The 25605-nt window shown below is 39.5% G+C and overlaps 1 protein-coding gene across 1 annotated transcript; it reads left to right on the top strand.

Annotated features, from left to right (window-relative positions):
* Positions 1 to 1388: 1388 nt before the first annotated feature.
* Positions 1389 to 25389, top strand: LOC130583651 (28S ribosomal protein S5, mitochondrial-like). The gene is made up of 10 exons (XM_057383155.1): positions 1389 to 1475; positions 2842 to 2979; positions 12292 to 12417; positions 12725 to 12958; positions 15304 to 15338; positions 21820 to 21910; positions 22592 to 22638; positions 23049 to 23106; positions 23942 to 24004; positions 25136 to 25389. Exons 1-10 carry the CDS (start codon positions 1409 to 1411, stop codon positions 25372 to 25374), a joined length of 1098 nt encoding a protein of 365 aa, XP_057239138.1. The 5' UTR covers positions 1389 to 1408; the 3' UTR covers positions 25375 to 25389.
* Positions 25390 to 25605: the final 216 nt, after the last annotated feature.

Genomic DNA, 25605 nt, shown 5'->3' with positions numbered 1-25605 from the left:
TTTCTCCAGGAAAGTTGGCAACCCATGGCTTGGACAAGTTCATCTTCTCTGAGTTAAGAATTGCCAGGATGGCCGGGCCCAGGGTGTGGTGGGGAATGGTGCTGCACCCACCAGTGTCCAGTCACCAATGGTGTCCCCAGGGATCAGTGCTGGTCCTGTTTAATGTATTTATTGATGATCTGCATGAAGGGATCGAGTGCACCCTCAGGAAATTTGGTGGATGACACCAAGCTGGGTGGGAGTGCTGATGTGTGGAGGGCAGGAAAGCTCAGCCTGGAGAAAAGGAGGCTCAGGGGTGACCTTATCCCTCTCCACAATTCCCTAAAAGGAGGCTGTGTCCAGGTGGGGTCAGGCTCTCATCCCAGGCTGTTACTTGTGGGTGGAATTGCCTCATTAAGGTTTAGGGCTGGATGTGCTTCAGTGATCTCAGACAAAGGGAGACGTTAACTAAGCTTGGGAAGAGGGAGGTACCACTGATGGTGAACACAAGGAATGCAGAATTTATGGGCCACAAGGAYTTTTGGCAAAACTCCCGAGATAAGGAAGAAACTAATAAAGACAACTCAGTGCCTGTGCTGAATCAGCTCTGACTGGGTACAAGGTAATTCTGGCAGGGACAGATCACAGCCACCGACAGAGACCCCACCTCAGACCAAGAGAAAGCCTGAGCATGCAGACTAATTAGCATGAGAAGGGAGAGAATCATTAAAAAATAGCAGAATACTATTTTACAAGAGAACTATGTAACTCGCTGCCAGTGAACACTAATTCCTTTGTTTGCTAAAATGTATAAGCACTAACAAATTTTGATGGTTGAGGTGCTTGATTTTTGGAATATCACTGAGCATCCAGCTTGTGCAACTCTGAAATTAATAATCTCTTTCGAGTGCGTCATTATTGCCTTGTGGCACATCTATTTTTATGGATCAGAATGGTACTGTAATAAGAGCAAAACCCTAAACACTTCTCCAACGCCAACATTTATCCCAAGCATCAAAAGACGAAGCATTAACGGCTTTAAAGGTGTAGTTCAAACTATGAGACACTAATAGCGCTGGAAAAGAAGTACCTGAAAAGAAATTCTTTCTAAAAGAGAGACTTCAGCGTCCAGAGAACACAAATTTAGGGCTCCTCACACACGGAGCGGGGCGGGCGCTGGGGACCTGCCAGGGGCTTTCCCTTCGCGGCTGTTCACCCTTTGCCTGTCTGCGGGATTGTTAAGGGTGCAGGAAGGAGCCGGCGCAGGGGGAGAATATAAGCAAAGGCTCCATTAAAGTGTCAGCAAAGGTTTCAGCTGCGAGGCAGCCGCGGTTTCACCGTGTCCGCCTCAGTTTCTCGCCCGCCGTTCCCGCGTCAGGCAGCGCGCGGGGCAGCCCGGTACGGTGGCCGTGAGGGGGAAGGACCCGTCATGGCGGCGGCGGTGGTGGCGGCCGGGCGGGCGTGTGCCCGCGGGGCGCTCCGAGCGGCCTGGAGAGGTGATGGGGCAGCGCGGGGTGCCGGGGGAGCCTCGGCGGGGAGGGCAGCGCTCACCGGCCCGGGCAGGAGCCGCGGGAGGCGGGGGGTTTGCCCGCAGGGCGAGGGGAGCGCGCTGAGGGTGCACAGCCGAACATCCGTGTGAACGTCCATACATCTGTGTACACATTCATACATACATACGCACATTCATACATCCACATGAGGGGTTTGCAGTGTCCCTGCAGCCTTCCCTCGGATCTGAGGTGTGATTTGGGAAGAGCAGCTCCTGATGACTCCCCYGCTCGAAGGTTTGACCCTAAGGTTGCTGCGGGATCAGGGAGATAAGGAGCGTTCCCGTAATCCCAAGTGCTGGTCCTTGGCAGAGTGGGGGTTCTGGACTTAGGTGAATTTAAATTTTATAAGCCGTTGCAGTGATTTTTCTCTCCAATKTGTTAATTCCTCACTGGGCTGCACCTGTGACACTGCAGTCACATTAAATGGCCAGTGATAAACTCAAAACCAGCACAAAACTGTGCATTTGAAACCTGGATCAGTCACTCATCACCCCATCAGAGTAACCYGGGCAGTAACAGCTGCCTTAAGATGATGGAGTGAGGTGGTTTGCTTTGTTTTTCAAACATTTCTTCCCATTCTTTCTACCTTCCTTCTCTAAAATGTCATCCTGGACATTTTATTCARTAGGAATCCAAATTTCTCTAATTTTTCTGTAGCTGTTTCTTTCTGGTATTTAATCCTCTTCAAATGTGTAATTCAAATTCAAATGTATAATTTTTTTTTTCCTAGTAGTGGTTAAAGTACACTTAGTAGGAAGGGAGAACATTCTTGTCTTTTATGGTACTCTAAAAATGTCCTTGCCTACAGTCCTAAAAAAAAAAAAATAATAAATGAAATCTAAGTAGTTAATGAATTTCAGGTTTCTTTTCATCCTCAGGGCAATTTATAATGAAGTGATGCCAAACTGTGATTAAAACCTGAACTTTAAGGGGGGCTTGAAAAGAGGCCAGTGGTGTTTCCTTAGTGGAGGGAAATATTTTCATGGTTTAGTCACAAGCATATCCTTAAAAAACCCCAACCATTTCTTGCAGGTAAACCAGGAAAAATGAAAGGCTGCAACTGCTCCTAAATAATTTATTAAAATCCCTCTATCAGCAATATGCGAGGAGCTTTCTAGCCTTCTTCTCTTCGTGACATTTTCTGTTGCAATATTCTCCCTCCCACATTCTGCTTTGCACTTCAAGACAAAAGCTCCTGATTCCCTTTGAAAATCCCCTGTTTTTTTCTTCCGGTGCTATATATTTGCAGAAAATACTGTTTTAAGGAAGGAAATGTGCTATATTATAAAAATCTTTCTGTCTTTGTTCCCAGGCTTTGCTTCTGTGCCAGTGAAAGGGAGTTGCAGCTCGTACTCCAGCCTGGCATGGGCTTTCCAGACACGGTGCTCCCTCTCTGCCCCCTGGACTGGGACAGTGGAGCAGTGCAGGAAAAGCAGCTTCTTCAATACATGTAAGTTGGATAAAAATTATTAACTGCAATAAACAGAASAGGAAAAGAAAATACTGCTTTGGAGAGATGCAGTCATGAAAATCTGTGTGTGCTCATTTTTTTTTGTGTTTTCTTAGAGTGCAGTTGCAGCTACARACATTGACAGAAGTGCATGCACAAAATTAGGTTATTGTCTTTTAATAGCAAAGGTTTGCTTTATGTCACAGTGAATCCATCTAATAAATGTCATTATTTATGGGAGGAGGAAGCATCTTTTTCTGTTTCCTAGGCCTTTATTGAGAATATAAATTGTGTGTTTATCYTCTAAATTATTTTTGAGCCCCAGGCCAGACTGTGTTCAAGCTGTGCTGTCTCAAAAATGAAATTGCTGAAATGCAAGAATGTGTTACAGAAAAGCTGTTGGTAACATCCTGCAGATTTTCTGGTTGGATGCAGTATTTTCAAAGTGTAAGGGAATTGTACCCATAACTGAGGAATGATGGCTGTTTAAATTCACTCAGAACTGTGAACTGAGGTAACTGAGGGGCCTTTTCACCTGCCTTGTGGTTCTGTATGCTATCCCATAGGGGAAGAGAAGGAATGGTAATAATCTCTGGCAGAGGTATCAGTTTGAGAGTCAAAGTTTGATTGTTCATAATCCGTAGAATTTAAKAGCTCTGCAAAATCAGACTTTCAGAACTGGTGGTCTCTTCCTGTTCTCAGCATCTGAGTGACAGAATATTGTTTGTTTTGTTTTTTTTTTGATCTGCTAAAGAAATGAGGTTAAGTAGTCAGGCTGGGCTTGTTGCTCATCTTACTGAGTAAATTTTGACCATTGACTGATTCCAAATRCTTGAAGGTAGAGGTACCTCCAAAGGCTTGGAAAAGGCTGCAGTGTGAACTGCAAGGCTCTGCTTGGAAAAGGCTTTCTAAGGATGCCACCTGCAGGAAAAACTCGTTCAGACAAGCAGCAAGAAGATAAGGATATGTAAGAAGCCAAGCGSTGTTGTTGTTTTGTTTATCTGAAATTTACCATGTAGCACCACAAGTGATTGCAATCTGATTACAATTTGTARGTTTGATTGTTTCCTTATTAGGTTAGATTATTTCCTTATTCATATTCACAAGCACTAGCTGAGCTCTGTTTTACCAGGAGATTTTCCAGATGTGTGGTTAAGTGACTGAATTAAAAATATTYCCTGGGATGGCATCTGTGTTGTTTGACTTAGTAAAATTTTATATGTTTAGGCAAATTACCTARAACTATTGCCTTATTTAATAAGATGTAGCAATCTGGAAAAATTTGAGTATGCTTCCTTTATGTATTCAGCAGAGACAGTAGCCATGAGATTCAGAAGTCTAAGGGGTTTGTATTTCAAATGATAACAATTTGAAGAACAGTTTCTCTTGCAGAAATAAAAAATAAAATCTTCAGAATTCAAATGAAGTAGATACAAACAATATAAATCACTCATGTCCTTAGGAGTGCAGTTGCTTCAGAAGTGGTAACATTTAAAATGCAGATAGGACCATTTTCTATGAAATGGTTGTCAAGTGAAATGTCAGCCAAATGACAGGGCTTTGTGACTGAGAAAGGTGACTGTGTTTTTCTGTCTCRTTAGTGGATGCTTAATTATCTTCCGTCATACCTTTAATATATTACTGTGCTCTTGATGGTAGGGTCATCTGTACTTTCGACAGAACTTTTATATTTAATAGTTWAACTGGTTTAAAAGAAGGAACTCATTTAAATAGGAGGAATTGCAATTATCCTAGGCAGTCTCTGATCCTTGCCCAGATAGTTGTCTCCTGCAACTCTGACACAAAAACATAATCAGGGATTTATTCTTGTCCTGTGACATATTTCAGTGAGTTTGTAATGAAATAAWGTAAAATTATCTTCTTATTCCATGCTTAATCTTTCCCCTTTCCACCCTCCTCTCCATGGGAAGCAGTCTAGTTTTCATTCCATGGTTTGGCTGTCTCCCAGCCTCAGGAGTTTTCTTTGACCCCAGGCATCAAGACCAGCATAATTTTCTCAACACCCGTTATGTATCCAAGTGTATGTGAGAATAAAGAGCTTTTATTTGATACTGGGGCTATATAAAAATTAGACTTTCCTACTCACAGCATTAATTCCATTAGCTACCCAGTCATGGAATCATAGAGTGGTTTGGGTTGGAAGGGACCTTAAAGATCATCCAATTTCAAAGCCACTGCTGTGACCTGGGACAATTTCCGCTGCTCCTTAATTACATTTTATATTATGTTTTTGTTGTCTTACATGAGGTGTTTTTGGGTTAAATTGTTCATTTTGACAGACATGTCTAACTCGAGGACCAGAACTAAGAAATACTTACTTTTCCATTTTACAAAGAATTTTTCTGGAAGTATGAACACTCCAGATAAATAATTACAGAGTTGCCTCTTGTCATTATCAGTGGTATTATAAGAAGAGTTTTGATGTTTGAGTATTAAGGATGTATAGAGTTAAAACTGTACAATTGCCTTTTTAGTTTTTTTTCCTTCTACAAGAGAGTTGTCTGTGTATTGAAGAATAGTTTAATTGCTTTTAGTCAGGAAAAAAGGGAAGTGAATATAAAATGCTTTGTAGTTAATTGTTCTTGGAGGGGTATTGTGTTTGGTTTTGATTTGTTACTCTGCAGTATTACTTTTGAAAGGTATTAAGTCTCTGATTTTCACTTTGTTTTGAGGAACTGAACCAAGCCTAAGGTATTTAGTTTGCAGTCCTCACTGAAATCTCTCTTCTCCATATCCATCTGGTGACAGTGAGGCATGACAGTTATTAAAAATAAAAAACTAAAGCTTTAATATCAAAGCAACTATCAAAAGGTAGTAGCATTTACAATAACATATATTAGCTACGTTAAGGTCCTTGGTTTTTAATAAAATGTTATAAGAGAACAAAATGCAATTTCTCAGGTGCTGGGATTGTAGCTGGATTTATTCAGGGTTTGAATTGTGCCTGACATTCAACCTGACAATCCCACGTCTCCAACTTCTGCTGACCCTGTGACAAATTGCCAGTTTTAGAAAATGTGAAATTTTAATCTAAGTGCACTGTGGAAGTGTGCTCAAGGTTTGCAGTTAAGTGGAGTTATTCCCTGTGTCAGTGTAGCAGTATGAATGCATCTTTTGGAATATTTTCCTGCTCTGAAGTTTTATTGTACTATTGTGATACAACAGATTTGTTTCCAGATTTTGAGGAAAATGCCCACAACATTCCCATGCTATGTTGTGGGAAAAATAATTAGACTATAGATGTCTTTTCTGCCAACAAATTTTCAGACACACTTAAACAAAATTTTTATGCAATCCACATAATTAGAGCTTTTCATTTTTTAACARTGTTATTAAATCACTGTGAATAAGTAGGTAGCCCCAAAAGCTTCAGACTTGTATTACAAATCCAGAGGACTGGAACTTTGGCAGTAGATGAAGGTTCTTTTCCAGTTACACTCTTGTGGAAATCCATCTAACAGTGGGTAGAACTGAGCTTAAATTTTCAGTGGAAACATTTGACATCTGTGCAGCTCTAAGTTTTAGTAGGGGAACTTTTATCTAAAACCATTTTATATCTGTCCCATGGTACTGATTTTTTTCCATGACCTCCTGTTGTTTTTTATGGTTTTGCAGTGGTACTTGTCTTAGTGAGACATTTTCAGTGTCCAGGTTCTTGCAGTTCTGCACTTGGATGCCACCTGCTACCCAGATTAATGCTGTGTGACTCAGTAATGGCTGTCTAGACAGAATTCTTTACAGTCTTCAGCACTTCCCAGGTTTGTATAAAAGCCCTGGAGAGCTCACAGATAATACCCTCAGAAGATGACATCTGCAGAGGATRCAGGCAGAATTGCAAACGAAAACATATATTTTGCTAAAGCAGTGTTTTTGGGGTTTTTTAAGGCCTCTCTGGGGAGGTGGAGATYTTTGTCTTCTCATTATGTTTCAGCAGAGCTCAGTATCAGATATGCATCATACACTTCCATTTAGATTGTTGAGGGGTCTCTTTTGAGAAAGGTCTCTTTCTTTGAAGAAAACAATGTTTTGAATGTGGTGACTTAAGAATAATCCAGCACTATATCTCATTTGTTATAGGTCTTACAGATCCATGCTTTTCTGCCTGTGGACCAGGATTAGACAGGGAGTCATTAAACTGATGTCACATTGTGGCAGACAATTGCATTTCAGAGGTGAAGTGGCAGGATGAGTTCTCACTTGGGATGAACACTGATTTTGATGAGGCCGCTGTAGAATCTCGCATGTTTKAAGTAATCCATCTGGTATTAGTATGCCATTGTTCCATTTTTCTCTCATAAATAAATCTCTTTGTATTATCATCTGCAGAATATTCCCTTTTGAATCATGGAGGAGAGGATTCACCCTAGAGGAGTTAAATATTTTCCATAAGTAACTTTGAAAAGTCTGAGTTGGCCTTGGAATTAAAGACTTCCACTTTTAAAACTAAGAGGAAAATATATTAGAAGCATAACTTGTCAGGGATAGCAGATGGTGTGAACTGAGTTGACAGTTTTTGAGCAGTGTATGAGTTCAGCTGAAGATGATGAGGGTGTATAAAGTCAAACTCCATCTTTGTTTWGGATGGTTCACTGCTGTTGTTTTGGAAGTAGGTTTTTAATGTAATTGTGAGAATTCCTTCAGCCACTCGTAAGAATTGAGCTTGAAGTTGAATGTCAATACATGCAATTGGAGTGACATCTAAATTATTTGAGTCGTGTTTAGCCACTGCTATGAGTTGTGGGCTTTGCTCTTAAGACAGCTGCTCTGTGTCTGTTTTTTCCTAGCACATTTACCCTAAATGCTTTGTAGTTAAGGATATTGTTAATTAGGTGCATTATGTACAGTGGTGGAGAGAGAATATCAGACATCATAAGGCCTAGATTTAAAAATACAGTGGAGAACTCCTTTTCCTGACCTAAGCTGTTTAAATTGCAGCTTTTTGCCAGATTCTAGTTAAGAGTAGTTCATGTAGCCTGCTCTGTGCCAGCCTCTTTTAAGCATGGATGCAACGGGAGCTGGAAACAGAAAGTTTTATTCTTTGGAATGGTGTTTGTGAAAAAACAGAGACGTATATTCATGCAGRAAATGGGAGACTGATTTTGAAGTTCTTCAAATCAGGAAGTGTTTGGGTCTCCAGGTTCCAGATAAGTGTGTTAAGTTAAAGGGTTGAGTTAGTGAAATTAAAGACCTGCACTTGAGAAGAAATGTCTCATTGTGGTCATTAAGCAGCTGTGTACAGATGGTGTAATTAATGACTACATTTGTAGCAGAATATGTTAACAGCACATTCTCTTTGCTCTTTCATATTTCATACACATGAAGCATTTTTTTTCCAAATCCTGTTTTTGTTTGGAGTTGGGGGTGAATCCATTGGTGTTCTGGTGAAGGAAGGGAGTTGAAATATCATACCCTATGAGATTTTATCTGTTAATATAAGTGTGTATTCCAAGCTGAAACCCAGAAGAGAATGTTAGTAAATGGAAAGTAAGTAAGTAAGGTAATACAGTTGCACAAATGGAATGGTGTTAGTGGACAGCAGTGCATTGGATGTTTATTACAACAAATTCATTAGCCTTTTTATTATGTCAGTATTAATGTCCTTGTACCTCTGCTGCTGTGCTGCCAAAGGCTATTTGTCACCAAAACCTTAGGGAAAGATTACTTGTATTTGAAAGAAGTGAGCCYGCTTAGCTGTTYTACAAARTTGATTCYTTCTTCTCCTTTTATTCACTTMAATTTTCTAACTTACTGCTCTTTGTCTTTCTTTGTATTCTAGGCAAGATGTGAACTCATCTTGCAGGAGACAAATCTGATTTTAATCTCAATTAATGAGTTTCTAGGAGACTGATTTCTGATGGGGTTTGCAGTACTTGCAGGTTACTGAGGTGTGGTCTAATATTCATCTGATAAATACCTGTCTCATTCCTGATATTCAGRGATAATACAAAAAGACACAATCCCRAATTCTTTTCAGAATATTACARAAATCTTTTGTGTAGATGAAGCGAATTGGAGTGATGTCACAGAGACTCAYTKTTGGTGGTTGTCAGTGATCAGCTTGCATAAAGCCTGCTTTCAGCTCAATTCAATAGTGGATCTTTGTCTAGTCTATAAAATCAAATCTTATAGATGATACCTTTTCCCCCCACTCAGCAGCTATGTGCTTTTTGGTAACTTGACTGGAAATGTGTAGTGACTGGGAATGTGTAGTGGCTTTTATGACTGGTTCTATTTTAGCTCTTGAGGAATRCATGTTGCACCCTATTTTACAGAGGCAAAATAAAATAATGCCATAAATCATGAAGAGACTGCATGTTTACTGCACTGTCTTCATTTCAGAGCATCTCTACAAGAGTGAGAATCAGCACAGTGATCCYCCTTTCTGTCTGGAGTTATTTTCTCCACTCCAAGACATTTCTCCTGCCTATGTATGTGCTTTGCTAATCACCTTGGTGCTTTGCTGCCAAGTCAGATTGACCTTTCTTGCACACAGATTTTTATTTTCTCCATTTCTGTGTTGTCTGTCATAATCAATGTCCCCACCATTGTAGTTTTCCTGATGACAGCCTATCCCTTTCATATTCCATTCTTGTCACTTTGCCTTAAAATCAGTGTGWTACCTCCATCTTACAAAGAGCTCTGCTCTGCAGCCTGCAGGCTTCTGATGTGTTTCATTAAATGCAGCTGCTTTCCAAACACATGATGGCATTATTATTATAGACTGATTAAATGAGCTGCACTTTGGGACCAAATGCARTGTTTTCATCTGGTTCTCATTTTGTCAGAATTTTTGCAGTGCTTGAGGCCAAAGCTTGACTCAGCCTGACCTCTTCTTCATGGATCTGTTGGCGTTGAGTGGTCTCCTTTGGTACAAGAAGTGTCCTCACTCTGTGACCTTTGCTGTTTTCCTCTGTTGGAGTTAAAGTGATCTGATTGTACATAGATTTGGAGTGCAGCTCAAAGCACAGGATTTTTTTGGAGTGTGTTACCAGCTCCAGAGTTGCTTTTTTCTCTCAACTGCTTACTGCTGCCCCTGCAGCATCCTTTGGARCTGTTATGACCCTTTGTGAGGTCACCCAAACTGCAGATTGAGGGGCTGTTCCAGCTTAAAAATAGCCCTGCAAAGGCAAATGGAAGTACCTTTATTGTAATTCCATGTTTCCAGGCTAGCAGGATTATAATTTTTAAAAAAGAATTGCTAGTTATAYGGTGTTTGCTGAATAAGSTAAGAAGCTTAACAGGATTGATGATCAGCCTTCCACCTAATGGAACAGCCACAGAGTTCACTTAAGAATATCAATTTACTGAATCATGCATTACCTACTTACTTTACTTTTTTTCTCCCACTGAGAAAGAAATTGTGGTAAGGACATAATGCTTTTTTATATACGTTTTTGTTGGTTTTGGTGGGGTTTTTTGTTGGTTTTTTCTTCCACAGCTACTGCATCTGTGTGTTGTAATCAGCTGGAAGGTTTTTTTAGTGGCTCACAGTTCAGACACTGGTTTCAAGCCATTTGATACAGCTGCTGTTAGTGGGATTTTTTTTTTTTAACTCCTAAACCTTGGGACATTGGTGTTCACTTGAATGTAATTTCAGATAAAATCTTCTTTTTTACAAGGACTAAAGCCTACCCAGGAGCATCTTTAGTTCTTGCCTCACAGCATTTAGGAAATGTGATAAACTTTATTGTTATCCATGAGCATTTCTACTTGGTAGCACACAGATTTCCACTTGTTTGCAAAACAGCCAGAATCCCTATTGCATGTTTTGCCTTGTTGAACTGTTCACACACCATGTTTTTTGGGGATGTAGTGACTTTGGAGGCCTCTCTGCTCTTGGCTGTCTTCAGGTAATTCTATTTTGTGCCTTCTTGGCTTGCAGAGTTGTGTGTTGTGTRCTTGCTTTCCATGGTACTGAACTTTGATTGCCTGAATCAGGATTTCAGGATTCTCAAAAATGAATCCATTACACTTYCCACTTGGAAAAAGTTATTTGAGTGAATAGGTGTGTGTTCAACTCTTGGAAGAAMCACCTTGGCTCCTTAAACAAACTTACTACAATAATAAACCTGGGCACTGAGTGGTACCTCTGGGCATCCTGGGTTGCTCCTGTCTTTGAGAATTGTCAGAGCTTCCCCAGTTCCAAATCATTTGCCACTCTGTGGGGCAGGATGTCTCAAATGCATTAATCTGAAAATAACTGATTGCTGATGGGAAATGGTAGTGACTGCATGGTTATTTTAATTCCCCTGATTACAGATGTTTACTGGATTTTTAATTCTGTCAACCTTAAATACACAAAATCCATTTCTAATCAGAGAAATGCTGTAGTAATGTTACCCCTGGGTCAAGCACATAATGGCATTAATCTGCAAATAGAACAATGGTGGTGGTGGAATAGAACAATCAGGGAGGTTGGACCAGGTGACCCACAGTGGGTCCCTTCCAACCTGAGCCATCCTGGGAATCTCCAAAATCATCTACAGTGTTTTTTCACATCATCAGCCTCTCTTTGGTGTAGTTTTTTTTGTCTGAGCTGCCATGGTGTCCTGTATTTCCATCAGCTGGGTGAGTGGTAGTTTGCAGTTAAATATTAAACAGGTTTTTCCTAGGTCTTGCTCTCCTGTGCTGGGTGAAACACCAAAGCAGTGCCTGCTCCTGGCCACAGCCACTGGCTGAGGAAGTCTGACAAAACTGGGGCTCTGTCATGGTGCTGCTCAAAGTGTTTTGCATTCCTCCCTCCTTGCATTCCTTTGCATTTATACAAACAATAAGGGGGACATGATATATTCAGAACATTAGGACAGCAGCAGGTTTATGTTTTGGTTAACTTTGTGGCTTGAAAGCATGCTGCCCCTTGGATATTTTTAGGGGTGATTCAAGTTGGCTGTCATTGATCAATGTCCTTGGACAAGTGCTTCAAGGTGTTGCTGCTCTGAGTTAATAATGAGTGATTTTCTTTTCATGACCTGGGAATTAATACCTTACTGGTTACTTGTTAGGAATATTTGTCTTTAAATTGATTTTGAAAAACCCTTTAAAAAAATAAGCACTTGGCTGTGTGCCTGAGTGCAGTAATCAGGAGCAGAGGCACATTTTTGCACCAAAAAAACATTCACAGAGTAGAAAATCACTTTCTTAGCAAGGCAGTAACCCTACAGTTTAGATTCCAGCAAAGCAAAGACCAAGCAGGCTTGAAGTTCAGGGTTATTTTTTGTTCAGCTTCAGTTTCCAGTGTAAGCTGTACTTGTACATTACTTATGGAAGGTTTTTTTTTTTTTTTCATTTCAGTGACAGCTGATCAGCTGTGGAAAGGAGCTTTGGCAGAGACTGGCGTGGGAGTGAAGAAAGGAAGAGGAAAGAAAAGGAAGAAAAAGCTAAGGAAGAATCTCAATAGAGGCCAGGAGATTGGTGAAGGTAGATTCACAAATAGAAAGCTGAAGACATGTCTTAACATTTTTGTGTGTAGTGTTTCTTGATTTAATTAAGGGACATATTGTGTTTCCTTTCTGTGATGTCAGAACTGCTTAAGATATTTTTGTCTTTAAACAAAAAGTCTCRATATGATTATTTAATGTTGGTTTTGCTATTTTAGATATAATTTTGACATCATAAAAKGCATTTGAAATATGTGAGAACTTTCCATTTTGGTGCATTTTTCCTGAGTACAGAGTTGCAATCCTCATTTGGAACAAAGCATATTTTTTTCTCTGTTAYTTTTAAGGACGTTCTGGGTTCCTCTGGCCTGGCCTCAATGCTCCTGTGATACAAACTGGGAGAGTCCAGGAAGTTGCCCAACGAAAAAAAGAAGAAMGAGAGAAAATTCAGTCTGAAATTATTCAGCAGAGAGACACATGGGAGAGGAAAAAGAAAATCAAAATTAAGAGAGAGGGAGGATGGAGTGGAAAGTGTTGGGGTGGTATTCTTCTGGATCCTCCTGACCCTGGTCCTAATGGAGGTAAGAAAAAAATTATCTTTGCCTTTCTGAGAGTGGGGGGCTTGGAGAAAGTGAGATCCAGGCTTTTTCTGTGACTGAAAATTGGTTTTGTACTTCTCTGTTCCACGCCCACACACAAGCAAGCTCAATGGAAGAGCAGGTACTACTAACACCAGTGAAATTTGTTAAAACACTGCTGAATTTCTTACAGCTGTTAGACTGTTATGTTATGTTATATTATAGACTGATTTTATCTGGCATTACAAAGTTCTGAGTCTTGAAGGATGGAAATGTTTTTCAGCATCAATTGTCTTGAGTATGAAATAATCATGGTCTTTTTATATTTTCTTAAAGGATCCTGTGGATAAATCAATCTTTTTAAATTCTCTTTTCAAATAATGAAATAAGGGTAATGATTATGCAGTTTGAATGTAGCTTTTAGAAGGAGCTGCAATAAATAACTATMATAGTAACTGTAATAACTAGAAAAGTTATTTATTTATTTCCTAAGTAGTTCAGTACAGTGAAAGTAGAGATCCTGTATACACAGCAGAGAAGTGACTTTTTTTTACAGTGCTGTTATTCAGACTACTAGAAATTCTACAGTAGCTTTAATATGTAGAAGCCTAATCTTTTTCAACTAATTAAACTTAAAAAAGACTTGTCAACAYCTGTTGGGCTGAGTTTTTATTGTGAAATTCTGCTTATTGATATCTTTCTGTACACTTTTATAGTAAAAGGAGCTAAGAAAGACAGGTGGTATTTTCTTGCACCATTGTGCATTTCATTTTATTACCTCAAGAGCAAATATTCCATGGAAGTCGGTGATGGGATCATGGATTTGGCCAACTGTACCTGAATCTGTCAGTGTAAAAATAGAAGATTTGAGAGATGAATTGTTCCCAGTTTCCATAAATCAATGGTGGAACATGGAGAAAGTCAAGAAAATTCCGTGGTTCTAGTTCCATACTGGGAACACAAAACTGTTGAGTTTATCCCACTAAAATAGGTGACAGCTGTTGTAAACAATGTTTATGCATTTATGAACTTCACCTTCTGGTGTTTTCCTTGGTTTTGTTTTTGGCTGGTGCTGTTGGTGTGAATTACTTGCATTACAGTTGGCTGTTCTGGTCAGGTTGAGTTCTGCCAAAAAGAGGAAAGGGCACTGCAGTCAAAACAGGAAAATGAAGCTGTCAGCTTGTATTATAAATGTGTTTGAGAAAAAGCAGTTTCTGATTAGCATGCACTGATTTCCTTTTAATCTGTTAAAAATGCTGGGGATTTTCAGGCCCCCATATTTCTTTCAGCATCAGAGAATTAATGATTTTGCCAGGGAACTGGGACATATGCAAAGCACTGTCAAGGTGATAGGAAGAACAGACCTGAAACTGCCAAACTCAATGAATCCTTTTTGGCCTGAGACTGTGGCATGACTGAACTCSCTGGTGTCACTTCTTGTGCTAGCTAGGAGTAGAGAAAGAACAGCATTTTTCACTGAGAAATAAAATCACTTTTCTCCCAAGTTTACAGTGTTCCTTTGCAATTGAAGAGGCATCAGAGAGGTAACAGAGTGCCTGTTGGGATTCATATCCTCYTTTGTGAGCTAAAAATCTGCTTTGTGTGGACTGTAAATCTAAACTGTGTCAAATTGATCATGTTTATGTTCATCTTGGAGGTTATAGATGAATGATAAAGCAATGTTTGGTGAAGGACTGAGGCCTCAGCTCTACCCCATTACATGGTTTTTAGCTTTTCTTCAGAATTTCACTAGAACTACACCAAATAATGCTCTTCTGTGTTACCCTGAAATGCTCTTGTTCATGGGATAAGTTATTTGAAGAGGTTGTAAGGGTTGAATGATSCATGGTTATTTGAAGTGGTTGTGTATTGTTCTGTTTCATGCTCTCCCTCCCTGTCTGGAATTTCACAGAAGTGTGMATCAAGAAATACTTGACTCTAGAACCATGCAATCAAAGGATAGATTGAGTTGGAAGGGTCATCTAGCCCAACCCCCAAATTTTTTTGAATCCCTGTGGATTGTACAGGATTCAGAACAATATTGGATAATACTTTAGTCATAATGCAAGTGACTTATCTGATGATTTTAATGATTTTACAGGTATATTCAAAATTTGCTCTGTATATTCAAAATTTGAGGTTTATTTGGAGTTTTAGATTAACATTTAAGGAAGAAGGCAGTTTATACTGCTTGTTCAAATTATTTTTATTCCCTTTCCTACTTATTGCTGATATTGCTTTACAAATTACAATCCCATAGAAGTTGTGTCCTTCTTAGCACGTGCAGAGGGATGTGCTAATGGAGAAGTAACACAAGGAAATGTAACTCCCTGTTTTTCTTCCAACAGAAACTTATGAAGATTTTGAGACAAGAGTCATCGAGGTGAGCACTGCAAATCTTTTTAGGGACTTTAACGAATTGTCATTAATTTGTATTGACCTTGCAATTATTTAACAAATCTTTGCTAAGTCAGTATTGCAGCAACAGGAATAAGTCTGGTTTTCTGTTTCAGCTGCATGAAGTGTACAAGCATAATTTATGAGAAAATTAGTTACTTTGTCTATTTAGGGAGAATGGTGATGAGAAACATTTTCTTAACAAAATAGCCTGATTCACAACAGCTCCTTGTCTGGAAGTTAAAAGAATAATGAGGCAAGTCAGAAGCTGAGCTACCTGACAGCTCTACTCCAGAAAGGCATCTGAGGCTTCTCTCCTGTCCTGATAAATGTGCAGATGGGTTTCTTTGTCCTTGATTATCTTTCTGCCTTTTGCTGAGATGACCATCAGCTGGGATTCCATCCACTTGCTTGAGTGTTATCTGGATTAATCAAAATCTTTGCTTGTGGCAATGGATTTTAATATCTCCTGAGACATGGTAAACAATGATGGTGTATGGTGCTCTCAGTCTGGGTAATTAAAAATCATGAGTTGGTTTCTATTTTTTTTTTTTAATCCTGCAGAGGGGAAAGATAGAAACTGTTTTATATGTCTGCTGTGAAAAGGATAAAAAGCAGTGGCTATAAATAAAAAGCGAGGTAAATTTAGACATTAAAAATGAGTTGCAAATGGGAATTTGAATACTGGAATGGATTGGGAGTATATGGAATGTCTATCATTAGAGCTTTTTAAAAATAAGTTAGATAATCTGTAGGAGAGATGGGGAGACAAAACCTGTGACCCATTAACCCATTTTCTTATCTGGGTTTTTTGAGTGGACTGGGCACTGTGGGCTTTGGCTGATACAGCAAAGACCCTTTGGAGCACTTGACCTTTAGCTGAGCMTGTGTTTGAATCAATTTGTAATAACTGAATTGCACAGGAACTGTTCACAAAAGAAATTATTTTCRTTAGCAAGCCCTGCAGCTGGCAGTGCCTTCTGTTGCCCAGGGGGGCACATTGCAGAGCAGTGAATGTTGGTCTGCTGCTGTGCCATGTCACAGCTGATTGTCACTCTGGATGCTGCAGCCATCCTGGGCTGGCAGAATTGTTTACAAACAGAATTATTTACAAACTCAGCTAAGCTGAGTTGTTCTGCAGTGTTTCCATGTGCTGTGGAAATCTGCCTCGATGCTTTATTATGGATTTGAATAATGAAAAAGCTGTTAGAAGCAGGCTGGGGCTCTACTGTTGTCTGAGATTGCCACAGATGTGAACTGAGAAAGTGGAATGCTTCTGCAGAAAAGCAAATAATTCTATGTTCAGAGTCATCAGCGAGCTCAAGATAATTGAGTCTTACAATTTTCTGATAACAAGTACGAGTTTTAAAATAAACAGATCATTTTTGCRTTCTTGTCTTGAATAGATAAGGAACATGCTGCTATATGCTGCTATAAAATGTTATTTCTCCATGATTTTTACCTTCACAGCAGTACAGGAGATTAAAATAATGTTTGCTGGGAAGTTGTGCTTCACAGCAAGAAATTGAGAGCCATTTTTAAAGGACTGCCTTATGAACAAAGATAGAATAGGCCCCTTCTGTTGTGATTATGCCACTGAAAAGGCTGTGCTCTCTTGCTAAGAAAAAAAGAGAGAAATTGCATATTAAAGTGGGTTTTTTTAAACAGAAACAGAAAAGCTGTAATTTGGTTTGTCCTGACTGTAAAATGGACAAGCTCAGATTTTCATGTCAGCTAGAACCAAAGCCTAGCTCAAAAAAGTGTTTAGGGGCAGCAGTAGGGGCTGCAAATGGATTTTATTCTTGGATTGGTTTTATTGCTGGCTTTCCTAAGGACTATTGCTTTACTAAGTGTAGGTGACTTGTGTTACCTGTTCCTTGCTTTCCCTGCCAGCCTGGAGGCACATTTCCTGTTCTGCTCATATATTACACATAAGAACAAGCCCTTTAAATAGAACTGGTGGTAATGCTTAACTGCTGTCTAACGTAATATAATCACAGTGGTAATTAAAATTTAGAGATGTAGCTGACGTGTGCCATTATTATTTTTACTGGAAGGCTTCATTTCGTGTGTCACCCATCCTCAGATGAATTTTTCTTTTATGTTTCTCCAAAATGAACATGGTAACACAGCAAAAAAAGTCTTCTGCATGAAATTCTGTGATAGTAATTGCCTTGCAGGGCAATTAAAATTAGAGTGAGACCTAGTGCTCAGTAAGGCCTGAAGGCACAGAACATGAGGTTAGTGGCCCTTGGAATCTCTTATTAAGGGGAGCTTTCTAAGGGAGAAGATAAAGTTGTAAATTATGCCCTGTGCAAAGGGGTTTTGTCCAACGCTGAAACTGCCTGCTACCAGTCGAGAAAACTGTGCTTGGTCATCACTTACTGGTTTGTTTGTGCTTTTTTTAATTTTCATTGCCTGTTTCTGATGAAGGCAACTTGAAGAATTTTGTGTGAGCACAGCTCCATTTTAGCAGGGTCAATGCAACCTTTCCAGTGTCAGAATAATTCTCTTTTTAAGACAGATACTGAAAGTATGACATTGTTGGTTATAAACAAACAAAACAAAACAAAAAAAACCCTCAATAATTTGTGTTTGAGTGTTAAACTGCATGATGCAAAGTAATTTCTGCCATCCAGCTTGGAAATGTCTGGAAATGGTCTGTTCTATTGCCATGAGCTGGGGTGGCAGTGGCTGGAAAATGGTTTTTACTCCTTCCTGGACATCTTTGCCTTGTTACCTCTCACTTTAATTAAGGGATCTCCTATCAGGCCTCTTCTTGTTGGCTCATCTTGTTAGACTTGTGACAAAAAGAATATTCTGTAATGCAGAACCCAAAACTTGCTGTAAGTCATTAGAAATTATTTTCTACCTATTCTTCTTGCAAAGGGTGCAATAAAAAAAGGGTTGTGAAAAAGAAATGCTGCCTGAAATTACAGTGTCTGAGCTCCACTGTTTGACATCCTTGATGACTGAAAAATTATATGGTATCAAGGATACTTCCTGAATAATAATTTACTTCTAATGAGATGTTGCCTCAAAAGTACTTGAAGGGTATTTGTAGGCTCTAGATTTTGCTTTTAGAACTACAGAGAAGTCTTCTGTTCCCTGGATGATAGTGGCAGTGTCTTTAGACTGACAATGAAAATTTCAATTTTTAAGACAGCACCTGAAGGCACTTAAAACAGAAAAAAAAAAGAGAGGTCAGAGGTGTGCTCAATTTCTGATATTCTTGGAGATCTCCGAGATTTTAGCCTGCCCTAAAAGTGGAGTTTAGGAATGCTACCTTCAACTGATTCTGTTTGATAAAGAGTTAATTATTTTTATCCCTTATCTGTCACCCTGTATGGAAGAAGTAACTGGCATTTGGAGCAATCAGAAGCTTTTGATTGACTTTTAATTGGGCATAATTAGGGCTCATCCTTTGAAAAGGAAACAAAGACATTTCAGATAGACTGTGCCTTGCAGGATGCATTCTTGTGGGGTTAACCCAAAGGATCTGTACTCAGGTAGGAGCTGCAGTGCAAACCCATGCTGAGAGGGCAGAGAGAGGAGCAGGATGAGATTATCAGGGTTTTTGTGTGGGTGTTGTTCATTCCTGTTGGTGTGGAGTCACAGGGCTCAGGGTGGGATTGCATTCCCACCTTTCTGTAGGGCTCAGTGTGGGATTGCATTTCCACCTTTCTGTAGGGCTCAGTGTAGGGATTGCGTTCCCACCTTTCTGTAGGGCTCAGTGTGGGATTGCATTCCCACCTTTCTGTAGGGCTCAGGGTAGGGATTGCATTCCCACCTTTCTGTAGGGCTCAGTGTAGGGATTGCATTCTCCTCCTTTCAGGGTGTGAGGTTAAGGATCATTTCAGTGTGAACATTGCAGCTGACAGATGTTCTGCCATTGTGCACAAAACCTGCTGTGCCCTGGGTGCAGAGAGGGCTGACAGGGACATTCTGTAGCTGACATGGGTTTGGTTTATGTTAACAAGTTTATTACTCAGTTCTTTTGGGTTTTCCAAACCTTTTCCTGAGCCTTTCTGGGCTCATTTGCATGGAAATGCTTTTCTTTTTGCATGCTGCTCTGATTTTATCTCATCTCCTCTTGTACCTTGGGGAAGTATTGGGACCACAATGAGGGGATCAGCCTGTGCAGACACTTCTCTGTATATCAGCAGCGTCAAGAGGGTGGCCTTGGAGGTGGCAGGTTCCTAGAAATCGTAACTAGAATATGATTTTGAGGGCTTTCCAAGAGCAATCAGATTACCATTCATTCTGCTTTTACAACAAAAAAAACCTCCAGAAAATTTAGATTTTTTTACCCTTTTTCTAACCAAGTGCAACAGCTGAAGTCCTAATAACGTTTAGCAGCCTGCCTTTGAGGGTAATTTGCTTYCACATTGTCATTTCTYCTCTCAATAAATGTTTGAGGYRGTTTGATTTTGGTTTTGAGRTRGTTTGATTTTGGTTTTGAGGCGCTGCTCTTCCCTCAGTTCTAGAGAGCAAGCTGAGTTTGCAGTGTCACCCCTGGGTGATGGGTACAAGGGGACAGTTCATTTGAGCTATTGTGATTTAGGTTGAGCACGTGTTGAGTTTGCTTTCAAAATTTAAAATTTGGTTTTCAGTCTAGGCTGAATCCAGGTGCAGTTTGAGGAAGGCTTCTGGAGAAGCTCCTTGTGTGTGTCTTTATTGCCACTTTCTGGAAAAGGAGGAGAATAACCCACGAGTAGGTTTCTGCAAGCACCACATCCTTTATTTTTGATGTGCTGACTCTATTTTTGTGCAAGTACCTACTCAGATTGGCAACAGAAGATAAAAGTGTGTGCAAAACAAAAATAGTATTCTCTTGATGCTCCTGGGGAGGTGACTCTGCTTCACTCGCTTTTCTTCCATTATTATTTTGCATTTTCTGTAAATAGCCCGTTTCCCCAGGCACTTTCATCTTACGGGGCGTGGGTTTTTCGCTTGTTCTTGTGAGCAATGAGTTTGAAGAAAGAAAAATAGCTTGGAATGAGCAATTGGCAAAGCTGCTATTTCTTCAAAGTGTTTCTCAAAGGAATTGTGTGTGCACCTCGAATTAAACAGCGTCTTTATTTTAATGAAAGCAAGGTGAAATTTTCCAGAAGCACTAACCATAATCTGTATCTAGTGAAGGCACTGAAATTTGGGAGGATTGTTGGGTTTGGGCTGTTTTTGAAGTTTGTTTTGATTTGGGTGGTTTTTTTTTTGGTTTTTTTTTGTGAATTTTAATAAGAATGTTTAAGCCATGACCGAGTATTTTCTAATAATCTATTTTCAGGTGTATAACCCTAAATCCAGAGTAGGAATTACATGTAGGGAAAAGGGAAATCATATTGAGGCTTCAAGGAAGTAGAACCTGACGCATTTGAGAGTAAGGGGAGAAATAATACAATGAAAAAATCTTTTATAAGAAATATAATAATATGTGTATTATTATATATATTTATAATAATACTATCTTTATAGTATTAGTATTTTTAGTAATACTGCCTTTTAACTGGTAATTCTGAAACACAGATATTAACACAGTCAAGCAATATCCAGGATGGGGCTTTTTTTTTTGTTTTTTACATATATTTTTTATACTTTCTATATAGTTCATATATTAAGTACAGTATATAAACTATATTTATTCATTTAAATAAAGATATAATTTTATATATAAACAAAAGCAAGGAGACCAGAACAGATAGAGAAGGGATCTCAGATTGTTGTCCCAAAATTGAGTTCTCTCACCCAGTGTGCAAGAGGCYGATCCACACAGAGTTGAGCTRTTTGATTTATTTATAGTTCTGCTCCAAAAGGGGTGCTGTGAGTTAAGTTAGCACACCAAAGGCCAGAAATACAAGCATATTTATAGTTTGATTATTTACAGCTCTATGTAATGAATCTATATCACTGCCTGGCTGAGCTACTCCTTGCTTGCCTGTGTCTCACCTGGATTTAAGGGTGCAGCATTTTCAAAATTCACGTTCAGCATTAGGGTTCTCCACTCAGAGGCAGCTTCAGAGGTGTGGTTTTCACATCAAAATGAGCCAGGTTCACCAAAGGCCACAATTCCAAATATTTCCAAACCCCAGCAGTCCAAAGCTGGTTTGGGCTGACAGGTAACCAGTCTCTTCCCTTTATCTCATCATTTCAGTGACCTTTTGCCACATTCTGCATTCTTCAGGTCAAGTTGTTCTCTCTTTTCCCAGAGCATGCTCTCTCCTCCACCTGTCCCTTGTCCACATCAGGATTTATTAGACCATGTAAGGTGGGGGACTGTAAAGCAGTGACTTGCTTATGGAATCATAGAATCAGACATAATATTCTGTGTATTCATAAAATTCTGAGTTGGAAGTGACCCATCAGGATCATCGAGCCCAAATCTTCAAAAAAATAACAAACAAACCCCAAAACATTTGGTCTGTGCAGTAACAAGAACCTTTGTGTTGTTTTGGTTTTTTTTTCTTCAGGTGAGAAATGTGTTTTGTATGAAGGCAAAGGAAGGCAGAAAAAAATCAGTACGTGCCTTGGTGGCTGTTGGAAATGGTAAAGGGGCTGCAGGTATGTGCATTTATGGTATATACAAGGAGACATCTGATGGTGGGATTTTTACAGGAGCTTTAATAAGACAGCTGTATTTATGGTCAACCAGAGTTGTGCAGAACTTTTGTTTATGTGAAAGATTCAAGGCCACGTGTGTTCCTCAAGCTGAATTTTGATTGCACATTGAAGTGAAGGAAGATTTACACACAGAGGAAGGTGTGGTTGCCTTGCAGAAAGATGTGTGACTCTGAAAAACTCTTCCTACCTCTTTGGAAAGGTTTCTCATGGAACATGTTATCACTGCAATCCACATGTCCTGGATGATTGGATTGAAGTTGTCCTAGGCTTTTTTTCTTCACTCACTCCTTTCTTTTTAAACAGAACAGATGATTTTTTTAATCTGAAGCAGTCACCACTGTTCAGTTGTTTGAAACGATATTTGGTCAAACACACAAAATCAATTTGAGCCTAATTCATTTCCTTTGACAACAAGCAGTTGGCATCCAGGTGTTTGGTGTTCATAACTCCTAAACTGAGTTTATCTCTGATTTTCTGAGTATGATCTGTGCAGTGGAGTGGAAATTTAAATGCTAAACGTGGCTGTGAAGTTCTCTGGGGGTTTTTTTCACTTTTCTTTCTGAAGATCCTGCATCGTCTGTTTCTCAACAATAAAATTACTTTCTCTGACTTCTCTTGCAGGTTTTGCAACGGGGAAGGCAGGAGACAGGATGAATGCTTTAAGGAAGGTATGTTGATTGAATATTTTTTGCTTGATGACAAATAATTCGTACCTACATTTATTTATGGGTTTTTTTTTCTGACAGTATAATTTGTAGTCAGATAATCCTAGAATGATTTAGGTCAGAAAAGYCCTTTAAGAGGCAGTTKCCWCTCATCCTATCATTTCCTRTTTGGGAAAAGAGACTGACCCCCACCTCAGCCTTGTTTCAGGTGTCTGTAGAGAGCAGTAAGGTTTCCCCTAAGCCTCCTCCAAACTAAACATTTTCATTTCCATAGAGTTTAGACGCGGCTAATCTGTTTTCCTAAATTGTGTTTTTTCTTTTTTTTCTATCTTGTTAACTAAATAATGGTAATTTGCAAGTGCTTAATAGAAAAATTCGAGGAGAAAAAGTGTTTTCTGCTTTTTTTCCCCCAGGCAAAGAATAAAGCAATAAGCTCCTTACAGTTTGTAGAGCTGTATCAGAACCACACAAGTGAGTATCATGCTTTCACTATAACCACTGAATACACCAACAAAAACTGGTTGCAGCCACTTGCAGAGCATAAAAAAAATTAAATAATTTTTTTTTTCTGATCTGATGCATTATAATTTTTGACAAGCTGGTCTAGTTGAAGGTGTCCCTGCTCATGGTAGAGAGGTTGGAGCAGCTGACCTTTAAAAGGTCCCTTCCAACCCAAACAACAATTCCATGGTTCTGTGCTTCAAATTTGGATACTTAATGCATGGTATTTCAGGCTCTTGTTAGCAAAATTAGATCTTCACTGGCACAGTTTGAGTTAAGAAGGTCAGATAATGTTGGGGCATTTTTCTCTGCACTGAACTCCTGTGCTTTTGTTCTCTCTGTGTCAGAGGAGATGATTCCCTGGTGCCTCAATCCACATATGCTGGCAAAGCCCAGCAGCCAGGGAAAAAAAAACTGGGGTTTTTATTCACAGCCTGATGTTTCCTGGTAGTTTCTTGTCAATATATTTTTGGAAAATCCAAGAATGCTGATGCCTGTGGAGAAATCTTAGGTTAAAAGCTGGTTCATTAAAAAATGTGAGTTAAATTGTATCATGTGAGTTTAGYTCAAAACTAAATGAGGCTCATTGGRGGCACACCTACCTATTTTTCAATAGCAATATAGTATTCACAGATATTTCAGCATTCATAATCTATTCCAGAAATTTACGTGGGTTAACCCTTCTCTTTAAAAAGTCAGGAGAGAGTAAAACCAACTTGCCATTCACAGTACAAAAAAAAGAAAGCTGAAGCTTTTCTAAAAGGAATAATTTATCTGTAATGCCTTTTTTTTTTTTTCCCTCCAGTTTACCACGACATTTCAGTGAAATTTAAAAGGACAAATATCCGCATGAAGAAGCAAAACAAAGGTAATTAAAGCTGCCTGGAAATTCTGAAGTTTCATTAATTGCTGGCTGGTATTTATTTGATGTGAGTTAAACTTGTGTAGTGTGTAGTTTTAAATGTTGAATGTGATCAGTCATTTTTCATTAGAAATGCCTGCTGCTGATGACATGGCTTTGCTATTGCAAATTGGGATTTGTCCTTTTCACACTCTTTCACGCTTCCTAAATTGAGTTCCTTCAGTTCTAAATTACCTAAATGTGAACCTGGTCCTGCTCCAGCCACTGGAATATAGACATATAAATTCTCTCCCCCCTCCCAGTCCAGATCTCCCTTTCTTTACAGTTTTTACAGGTTCTGAAGTCAGTTTGATCTTCCTGGAAGTGCCACCTGAAATGTCCTGATAGCTCATCAGTTAGTGGGGGTGTTTTGTTCTTCTTTCCCTTGTCTTTTGGGGTTTTTTTTTTTTTCAGATCTGTGTCTCGTATATGTGGTTTCTGGTTTCCTCTTTTCCCTTCAATTTCCTAATTGACAAATTCTGCAGGCAGATAACCTCACTAAAATAAACATTCCTTAAATGTTCCATAAACAGCCCTTTTCTGCTGCTTTCCAGCCATTTGACCCCCAGGATGTATTTTTTTATCTCCTTCACTCTGCAGCAGCAAGACTGTCCTGCAGTTTTCAAAGATCACTAGAGTGATGTGAAACAAACCTCTCTGGAGCAAAATTAGACTCCTTAAAAAAATAACTCTTCCCTTTAAACCTGGCAAGTCTAAGAAACAATTTGCAATCAATGCCAATGTGCTACAGTTGTGCACTGGAGCTGAATCTCCATCTCTGTGGTGGAGACGGATGCAGATGACACAAAAACCTCTGTGGTGTTCATGGATTTTGAAATAAGTTTGTCTCTCCTTCACTCTGTGCCACTAAAATTACAGAATTACACTAAAAAGTGTAATTCATTCCAGTTGCTGGACCAGGAAAAGGGAAGGGATGCCTCTGCACAGCCCCTGGAGCCATTTTTAACATCTAATGTGTTCTAAGTAACAAAAATAACAAAGAAGAGATCTTAGTACTTCTTCTGAGTAAGTTGTGTGCTTACAAATAATCCCATAATGCTAATTTTGGGTTGTTTTGGTTTTCTTTTTTTTCCCCAGGGTATGGTCTCCGCTGTCACCGAGCCATTATCACCATCTGCAGGCTGATTGGCATCAAGGACATGTATGCCAAGGTCACAGGATCCAAAAACTTGATTAACATCACCAGAGCTCTCTTTAAAGGCTTGGCCCTACAGGTGGGTGCCCTCCCAGTGCCCCTGAGGTCAGGGAGCAGAAGGGATGGGTATTGTAACAGTTTGTGGGCAAGCAGCTTTGGCTCCAGGCTTAAAATGAAGTAATTTTGCAAAGAGCAAACTAAAGCAGCAAGGGGATAATTCCTCAGCAGTTTTATGGAGCTGTCCAGTCAGGAGCAGCTGTGTGTCACTCAGCCAGGTTTCTGCAGGGGACTCTGAATTCCTGGGCTCTCACGTGTTGGGGTTTTGGTGCCACTTAAAAAATCCTGGGCAGAGGGAATTGTGGACCAGCTTTGGTTGCTGCTGCTTGGTTTGTGTTCCAATTTCCCACTGCCC

The sequence above is a fragment of the Malurus melanocephalus genome, unplaced genomic scaffold (genome assembly GCF_030028575.1).
Source record: "Malurus melanocephalus ecotype Western Australia unplaced genomic scaffold, MMel_1.1 scaffold_611, whole genome shotgun sequence".
Classification (NCBI taxonomy): domain Eukaryota; kingdom Metazoa; phylum Chordata; class Aves; order Passeriformes; family Maluridae; genus Malurus; species Malurus melanocephalus.
Note: the sequence above shows the minus strand (reverse complement) of the source record. Positions and strands in the feature narration are given on the sequence as shown.